Below are 10,012 nucleotides of genomic sequence, written 5' to 3'. Positions count from 1 at the left end.
ATCATCTCCTAGCACAAACAGATCAGACTACCTTCTAATTAGTCTTGCTTCTCAATTTTTCACGGACACAGAAAGAGATTACAGATCCTTTTCATATATTGTCATTGACACTCACAGACAGATATTACAGATTCGGAATTCAGATCATAGTCTGCCACCTAACACAAGCACACATACATGTTATCATTATTTAAACTAGTTCTGGAGCTTCTCCAATACAACTAACAATCTAGCCGACTTCTTATGATAATCACCCACCTTGCAGGTACAACAAATAAATTGATATTTTTGACACAGAATATATAAGAGCTTTTTTTTTCTATAGGGAAAAGGTGAAGAAGCAAGAAACTTAACAAGGCTTCACTTGCACACATACTTGAGAACACCAGGTATGTGGATTCTGCAGAAATAATCGTCCCAGTCGATGGTCTTGGGATCGAAATTGAACATGCGATCTTCAGTGGTCTTCATCGCCATCGTCATCCTCAGCCGTTCCAAGTTCATGTCATCAAAGCTTCGTCACCAACAAAGGAAAGAAGTTTAGAAATTCAGAATAGATGTGAATGGTCAAGCTTAATTTGCTAAATACTGTCTAATTATATAAACTGAACAATGGTTACCATCCTTTGAAGAAGGCGAAGGGGCCGTAGACGTCGACAAGATGCATCACGAACTTGTACTTGCGGTTGAGGTCGTTGTAGAGCCGCGAGAAGAGCCCACAAAGCAGCAGATTCACCAAGTGCAGAATCTGCACGCACACATTCAGTGATATATGTAGTTAATCAGATTCCTTGGCGCAACACAACACAACAAAAGAAAGAGATGTGTCACATGTCAGACCTCTAGGGGCAGCTTGTAGGTGAGGATCATGTAGAAGTGGAACCGCGCGATGGTGGTGAAGAAGTACATCCCCCTGGTGGGGATGACCTCGCCGTTCTTCCCCACGCGCGGGTTCTCCGTGAAGTGCCGCCAGCCGGACTCGTAGAGCACGCTGTAGGTGGCTGGGTTGCGCAGCGACGATGTGGCATGGTACACCACCTGTGCGCCCCTCTCCTCCGAGTGCGCCACCATCGCCACTATCATGGCGTTCACCACCATGTCCCCCGGGATGACATCCATGACCAGGTTGAGGTCGGCGAGGAAGCAGGAGAGGTTCTGCTTGGCGTAGCCGATGATGAACGTGTCGATGGTGCGCGTGCCCTGCATCCACCCCGGCAAGGGGTCCGCCCGGACGCTGGTGATGATGCTGGGGCGCATGATCACCACAGGGATGTCGACACGGAGCTGCCCCAGGAGGATCTCCCCCATGGCCTTGGTGAACACGTACGTGTTGGACCACCCAAAGTGACGAGCCCTTTGGAGGCCGAGCTCCTTCATGGCCTTGCGACCCATCTTGTGCACGTCGAGCGAGTCGCTGGCGCTGAGCTCCTTCTTGACTTCTCTGACGAGCCGCAGCTCGGCGTCGATGTCGAGGAACGTGCCTTCGCACAGCGACTCGCCGGGCTTGATGGGTTTCTCCTGGATCAAACCCTCCCTGTCGCTGGAAACGAAAGCTGCGCGCAGGCATGCAGATACAGGTGACTTGCTGCATCTCAGGTAATTCTGAAGGGGCTACGACTGAGCAGTGATCGACTACTGACCAGTGGAGACATGCATGAACATCTTGAGCTTTGCACACTGCATGGCGAAGTGGCACAGATGCTTCACCCCCAGCACGTTCACATCCAACGACACATCATATCTGCAAGTCAAAAAACAAAATAAATGCTACCATTTCCTTTCAAAAAAGATTACAGATATTTGTCATGCAAATGCTCTAGTTTCATGCATGCATGCTTGATTATTTGAGAAGATTTATATAAGTACTTCCATTATCTGTTGGTAATGGAATTCGGTATATATGGCCGTTATGGAAGAAAAAAAGTTTGATTATTTGAGCTAAATTACCTTTCGTAGAAGTTGGTGGTCGCAGCAATGTTCACAATGACGTCGATCTCCTTGGCCAGTTCCTCCAATCTGGGAGCCTCCAGCCCCAGGTTCTCGTATATGATGTCTCCGGCCAAAGGAACAATCCTCTCCTCGATGAACTGCTGGAACCCCTCGCCATGATTCTCCCTCAGGAGGCCGAACAGCTCTGTGCCAATAACCTGTATTCACTACAAGATTAATTATCTCCTCATGGGGTCTTTAATTAATCTAGCCGAACGGTTTTGACTATCAGATCGACTATATTAATCTAGTAGTACTACTTAGTTCCTACCAAAAATGCATCATCTAATGATACTCCTTTAATTATAAAATTGTATCAAGTAGATGCTGCTGAAACGATGCATTGACAGTTGACACATGATTCATGATTTACTACAAGTAATCTATTGTAGGGAATCTATTTTGTCAAATCTGGAAATGAATTTCAGTACGTACACATCCACCAACCAGCCATATGCCTCATTCAATAACATTGGTTCTTGAGTGGCCAGCTGTGCACTAGGTAACTGTTGGCCTGATGACTAGAGAGGAAAAGCAAAAATTTCTGGACTACACTGCCACTATCTCTACTAAAGATATGGTAACTCAGTCACCAAGCGTGTGTTTGGTTCCCGGATCTCGATCCCATCCTGCCCCAGTAGATGCGTAAAATCTTAAAAAGAAATATATTTGGTTGCATATATTTACTGTAGCATTCTAGTTGGGTCGGTATAAATATATGACCTCATCATGGTCCGGAAGTAAAGCTCTGTTTGAGCTTCACTACGCAACTTGATTCGGTAGATGCAGATTATGTATCCACTCAAGCAGGCAAAGTCATTTGTCAATATCATAAAATTATCTTTATATGAGTTACTAATCACAATCTCAATTCTTACATTCCCTCATACAACCTCAGATTTAGTTAACTAAATACAAATTAGCTCAGCTCATCCGGACAGATATAACCAACTAAATATTTTTTTCAACAAATATAACTCTATTAAACTTGCTTCCTCTCAGACTACTCATACAATATAGCTCCATAAAACCTACACTACTAGAAAACTAGATTTGGCAACACATTCATGTAACACATTAAAAAATGTGTTACAAACGAATATTGCAGCAAAACATCAAACATGTTACAAAGGTAGGTTGTAACACATGCATCATGAGATTAAAAAAGGTGTTGCAATGAAAGGAGTACAGGAACACGTAGAAAAGGTGTTACAAAAATAAGCGCTATAGGAACACATAATATGCAGGAAGGCTATAGAAAAGGTGTTAAAAAAGAAGCGCTATAGGAACACATAACATGCAGAAAAGCTATATAAAAAGGTGTTACAAAAGAAGTGTTATAGGAACACATAATATGCAGGAAAGCTATAGAAAAGGTGTTACAAAAAGAAGCGTTATAGGAACACATAATATGCAGGAAAGCTATAGAAAATATGTTACAAAAAGAAGCGCTATAGGAACATATAATATGTCAGAAAGCTGTATAAAAGGTGTTACAAAAAGAATCACTATAGGAACACACAATATGCAGGAAAGCTATGTGAAAAAATAGAAAAAAAACTATTAATGATAAGACATAATAGTGCAGCGGTAGTACACTTTGCTTGCTAAGGAGGCATCCTGAATCGATTCTCACAAGTTACTTTTTTTCCCTCAAAAATGCATACTACATAAAAAATGTGTTACGACTGTCTATAGTAATATATATCATACGTGTTACTATAATTTAGTTGTAACACCTTTTATTACATATAGAAACAACTATTATGTGCAACAATAGGCTCTACCGTAGTAACATAGGCAACAAGAACACATATCATATATGTTACTACAAACCTCTGTAACATATTTATTGATATATATAGTAACACATATGTGTGTTACTACATATGTGTGTTACTACATCTCTGTCCTGACGTAGTGCTAGTCCATCGAACTAAACGCACCCCAAAGAAAGGAATATGCATGCATGATGTTCCTGTCCCAATCCCATGCACTAACCTGAGTCTTAAATCTGAGCCGTTCGATGCTGATCATACGGTTAATTAACCGTTAACGCGAAAACAGAAAACATGCACATCAGATCGATGCCACAGTACAGAGGCACAGAGACAGATCCAACCATGCATGCGGTAGGTGTGGCGCCATGAAGGAGGAGGAGGAGAACGTACGATCGATCGAGCAAGGCGTCGTCGATAGATCCCATGTGCATGTGATCGACCAAATACTCCTCCCCGCGACACAAGTAACTAACAAACTAACTTGATCCACGATCAGTATAGGATGACCCTAATTAATTAAGCATGCATTAACAACTATCATCGACCGTAATAATGCATGCATGCAGCGCGCTAATGTTTCCTCAGATGGATGCATGGATTGGCACACAGTGCTTCTTGATGCAGTAGTACGCAAGCATGCATGGGCGCAGTAGTACCTCTTGTTGGACGCGCTGCTTTGCGGACGGTGCATCGATGGCGCGTACCAGGAGGTAGATCTTGTTGACATCAGGCTGTACCCGCAGTATCTTCTCCACGAGAACTGCAAGCATGCATATATTTGTGTCACAGTAGGTATGTGAAACAGAAGATACATCATTCAACACAATGCAAGCTGATGAGCACATAAGCGATATATACATATATATATATAGACACATATGTATTGTCTATGTGCTCATCACCTTGTATTGTGTTGAATGATGTATATATACATAGACACACATATATATCTTCTGTGTGCTCATCAGCTTGCATTGTGTTGAATGATGTATCTAGCTGGTTCTTTGCAGGAGATATATATTCACATACTCTTTCCAAGAAAGCCAGTTGAGCCGGTGATGAGGATGCTCTTGCCCTTGAAGTACCCTATGATCCTTGCCGCGTCCATGCTATCCATCGCCGTCTTCATCTCTCTCTTTGTGTCCTAATCTAGCTTGCTTCACAGAGAAAAGAGACCTAGAGAGACTGTGTTGTTTTGTTTGAGAGAGATAAGTTACGGTACTGCTAGCTGCTAGCTATCCAGCCAGTGACACAAGAGACACCAAAAGGGAGTCACATGCACATGTATTTATACACAATTTGGCAGGCAGCAATGGCGTGGCTGCAGTTGTCGTGGGGACAAATTGAAAACGTGCAAGGACCGTCTGCACGAAATTAAAAGTTTGACAGAAGATATATAGCAGCGTCAGATCAGAACAGGGGTGGATCCAACGGTGCAGTAGGGGATGGAGCCCCACTGCCCACTGTGCTATGGAACCCCTTCAGCCCAACCTCTACTTTTTGCAAGAGAAGAAGGAGAAGACAAGAGAGATGGCGTGAAGAAGGAAGAGGAGGAAGAAGAGAGAGGCTAGAGGAGAAAGAAGGAGATAGCCCCGTTAGGTTGCTTGCTGTCTCCGCCACTAGATCAGAAGCACCAGGGGCAGACTCAGCTCAGAAATCGAGCAGGACCTGCTAGCTAAAGTAACGATAGAGCTACAGTAAAAACCCATATACAGTCCACTAAACTAACAAAAATGAGTGGGGACCAATGTCTCTGTTCCTATAGAACTGGGTCCACCCCTGAGAAGCACTATATATATATATATATACACACACTTAAGATAGTACATCTATCACCTCAATATCTTGCACAAAAAGATAAGATCTATGGAGGAATTAGTAATTTCTTTCTTGAAACAACAACCTTGCACGCACTCAATACAATAATCATGCATCTATTCCGGTAGTTTTCTTCTCCAGGGTACATTATTTTTGTGGTATTAGGATATTGCACTAACAATAAGATGTATTAATTCTTGAAAAAATATGCACTAACAATTCGAAGGAGAAATTTGAAAGCACAAGAAATTGCCTCCGGAGAGAGCAACAACATCGTGCTCTTATTCCATTGACTTATTTGATCCCTCAACTGTCGGCTTTATTCTGTTGACTTCGGCTTATTGACTCGAAGCTCGTATTGAACATCGATATGTTCTTCAAAACACTGTTTTAAACATGCACACTTCCTCCAAACAGGGAAATAATCTCGTGGACTTATTCCATATATATCTTTTTATCAAAAGCAACTGTACGTTTAATCCGTTCACTTTTGGGTCAATGGATTTGATTCCTGTAAGAACGAGACAATCAATTTAATTGAAAGTGATGTTAACTAAACCTTTTGCCCAAATGTGTCACTGTAAAGTGTAGGTTCTTTCCCTATTAAACATTTGGGAGTTTTTTTTTTTGCACTATTCCAATTCAAGGAAAGAAGATCTAAACCCATTAGGACATAGCCAAGCTTGCATGCAATATATAGTGTTGCTTTCATGAGAAAACCAGCATCGGTCATGAAATAGTGTTGTTTTGCTATGCGTGCAGTGAGAGTTATTAAACTTTGTCTATCGATTAATTTCCTTTTTGAGAATACCGTGCATCTTCTTATCAAGAAGCAAACGTGTTTGAATAAGGCCTGAAAAAACATGAAAGAAACGAGGGAAGCAACGGAGAAAGTGAACAGATTTGAGCTGCAATGCTGTCGCATTTTGATAGATAAGCAGGGAGTAGCTTGAGCCGGCCATCCTAAACGAGAACCAACAATGAATTCTAGTATGACATTTGGCATCTTGAAGCTAAGCTAGCATCAGCGTTCATGCAGGCCACCAGGAGGACCAGTAAGACCGAATGATCGATATGGGTCTTGCAGGTTTGGTTTTCGTTCCAACACCTTTGGGCGAAATTTGATCGGAATTATATTATGCCAGAAAAAAAACTTTTGCGAAATCTCAAAACTTAGTGTGAACACTGGCTAGCATCCATTCAGTGTTGCCTTTGCCATGATACTTTTGGGTCGACCAGCTGGGGTTTATGGAGTTAGTGCAAGCTGCATGTATGGAATTATGATATTAGAGAAACTTTTAGTCCTAAAATCTCTCTGCCAAAATAAAGCTTATTAGGAGAGTTCTAAAGAGATAGTGCCATGGTAGCTTCTTAGGAGAGTTCTAAAGAGATAGTGCCATGGTCTCTCCAATCTAAACAACCTTATCAAGGATTGTAACCATGTGTTGCTAATCTTGGAAAAACTAGAGGAAAGAAGGCACCTCTTCATCCAAGAGTTCAACTTCAGGAGAATCCTTAAAAATCATATTCTCAGGCTTCTGCAGTCTAATAAGGAATATTAAAGAAAAAGATGTACTATTAGATGGGCCACATTTGGGGATGGAAATACTAAGTTCTTTCACGCTACTGCTACAGAGAGATTTAGAAAGAATACAATAACCTTCTTTGAAGCTCTGGATGGTAGCTTAGTGAGTGATCATGATGAGAAGGCTGCAATTCTCTTTTTTGCTTTCAAGGGTAGAATGGGCACCACTGCAATTCTCTCTCAGAGCAAGCATTCCAAGAATTCATAGTTTTGACTACGAAAATGAATCTCATTCAAAACAACCAACATCTTACAGACAAGTAGCATTACATCTGGGGTTCAGACTTCTACAAGGCAAAATAGCTTTACAATCTCCCTTTCAAGGAGATATAGCCCCCGACTCCCTTTATTTGGATTTGGAGGTTTAAATGTAACAAGAAGTTGAGATTGTTTTCTTGACTTCTGTTGATGGATAGATTGAACACAAGAAGCCTTCTGAAAACGAAAAGATTCAAAGTTGAAGGCAACGACTATAGTTGTGTGCTCTGCAATAATAGGGTAGAAGAGACTGTCTTCTACTTGTTCTTTGATTGCTCTTTTGCCTCCAGATTCTTACTTCAATGGTTGGAAGGATAATTTGGTTCAGGACTTACTTTTACAATTCAACAGGATATCTTTAGACCTTCGGCTTCTTGTTTCCTCCTTGCTCTCTTCTCTTGCTTAGAGTCAGCTCTTTCCTCTTTCCTCCCCTGTATAGTTTTCTCTCTCTATTTTGTTTCCTTTTTTATGTCACTCGTTGTACAGTTCTCTTTCTTTCTTGGACTATATATTAATATGTTTATTATAGTAAGGGTTTCTCTACTGTTTTTCCAAAAAAATAATGATGATAAACAGACCGCAGCCGGATCCCTGAAAAAGATGTGATAGACCTTCTAAAACTGTCAAAATTGATCACTCTCCTCTCAGTCATGTTCAGCCTAGGATGAGTAACCAATCGGTAGGCGCGTAACAGGAGCTGCCGCTAATGCTACTGTTCGACGAGGTGAGGTACAAGCAGTACAGTGAGTGGTAGGTGCGGTGCAACCGCGAGCTGAATTTTGCAGGAGGCAATTACAGCTCCTTGAATGCCTCGCCCTTGCTCTTGCCCACTGGAGTATCAATCATTCTTGTTTCAGCAATCATTTTCCTGTGGATCTAATGGATGGATGGATTTCTGCCTTTTTGTTGCTGTTGTGGTTTACTGTTACCCTGCTTCATCAATCTTTCCTGTTTATGACAAAGAAAGAATGAAGGAATGGAGAATAAGGAAGCCTGCCTGAATCACACGGTTTGGTAATTTCGTTTTATCATTTTTTTCGTTCACCGATGAAAAGACCGAAATTCGTGAAATTTCAGTTTGTTCACCGACGAAAGGACAGAAATTTCTGAAATTTAGCTGAAATTTCAGTCATTTTTTCCCTATGCTATGTGAGTCTCATATGTTAGTGAAAGAAAAATTCTGTAATTTGATATTTCGTTCTCTTCTGAAATTTCTGAAATTCATAAAATTTTAGCAAAATTTTAATCCTTTGGTTTGGGGTAGAGATGATAGATGCATGCAGGTTCAACACCTGCGTCAGCTAGCTATTAGCTAGGACGATACTAACTGAAAGCATCCACTGGAGAGGAGGAGAGCATGATTGCATTGCAGGAGAGATGCTGCTTCCTGATGCTGCCAATCTTTATACACTGAAGAATCTTCATCGCTTTTCAGCACGTACTGAAAGCCAAGATTGTTGATACCCCTACTGCAGCAACCAGCCCAGCTGAATCCATGCACGCGTTGCGAATTGTGATGCTGCTGATCTGCATGCTCTGGTAGTAGCAAGACGACCTACCCGGCGTGCATTGCATTCATGCACATTATTGGGCGGCTCTGCCGACAGAACCCCTACGGGCATCAACGGCCTGCCTGCCAAGAAGGTGGATGCACGCACCAAAAGATTGAATTGGGTTTCTGACTAGAGAGAACTCGTTGGTTTTGTGGCACATGATATGATCATCGTACATATCACCCAAATTCTGAGGCAGCATGCTGCTTGCCTGTCGATCTCACAGTGCCGATCTATATGCATGGAAATCCACGGCAGAGCCAGTGGTTCCTGCTCCCAGAGAGATCGGTTGGTGACTGATCTGATGATGCCTAACTCAAAACCAGGACAACCGATGATATAAATTCCAATGGTTTGGACCACGTTTCCACAGTGGAGTTGATGGAATTACTACCTAACAAGCTCGCTGCAGCCACCTGTTCAGTTCATCAGTTGAAGCGACACCATGTGACCATGGATCTTCCTTCGGTCACACATAGGCACATGCGTTGGCACTTGAGAGCAAATGGAAACTGAATCTTTACAGCCGAGGAGCAACACGTCCTTCGCTATTCAGTGCAGCAGCTGTGCCAAATCTACTGGTGATCCATTCATTGGCATCCTCAGGACTGCTAGGGTGGCGACATTGACAATGGCAAGGAAAAAAGCATCCCCTACCCATTGGCGTGTTTGGCAAGCGATGGGAAGGGGAATGGGAGTTGGAGGAGGGAATTGGGCCCAAGTTGGACTTCTAATCTCTATCCTTTGTTTGGTTTGTGATGGGAGTTAAGAGGGAGTTTAAGAGGAAATCTTTTTTTTCACTGTTTAGTTGGTGAGTTTAAGAGTAGAAAGTCAAAACATAAGTTAAGATAGATGAACGGTGAAGATTTAATCATTTTTCATTAGACACAAAACTCCCACCCAATTACCACTCCTTCCCTTAGTAAGAGATTGGTATAAGTTGATCCACAAACTCCTATTTCCCATTTTACCAAAACTCTCACTCCCACGAAACAAATAAGAGAATTTTAAACCTCTGCCTCTAAACT

The 10,012-nt window shown here is 42.0% G+C and overlaps 1 protein-coding gene across 1 annotated transcript; it reads right to left on the bottom strand.

The window, feature by feature from the left end:
- Positions 1 to 74: 74 nt before the first annotated feature.
- Positions 75 to 5,016, bottom strand: LOC133898473 (fatty acyl-CoA reductase 1-like). The gene is made up of 7 exons (XM_062339185.1): positions 4,800 to 5,016; positions 4,427 to 4,530; positions 1,948 to 2,147; positions 1,641 to 1,741; positions 841 to 1,553; positions 621 to 748; positions 75 to 514 (listed from the first exon to the last, which is right to left on the bottom strand). Exons 1-7 carry the CDS (start codon positions 4,897 to 4,899, stop codon positions 361 to 363), a joined length of 1,500 nt encoding a protein of 499 aa, XP_062195169.1. The 5' UTR covers positions 4,900 to 5,016; the 3' UTR covers positions 75 to 360.
- Positions 5,017 to 10,012: the final 4,996 nt, after the last annotated feature.

This window comes from Phragmites australis, chromosome 18, assembly GCF_958298935.1.
Source record: "Phragmites australis chromosome 18, lpPhrAust1.1, whole genome shotgun sequence".
NCBI classification, from domain to species: domain Eukaryota; kingdom Viridiplantae; phylum Streptophyta; class Magnoliopsida; order Poales; family Poaceae; genus Phragmites; species Phragmites australis.
The sequence above is the reverse complement of the archived record's forward strand: the minus strand, read 5'-3'. Positions and strand labels throughout refer to the sequence as shown.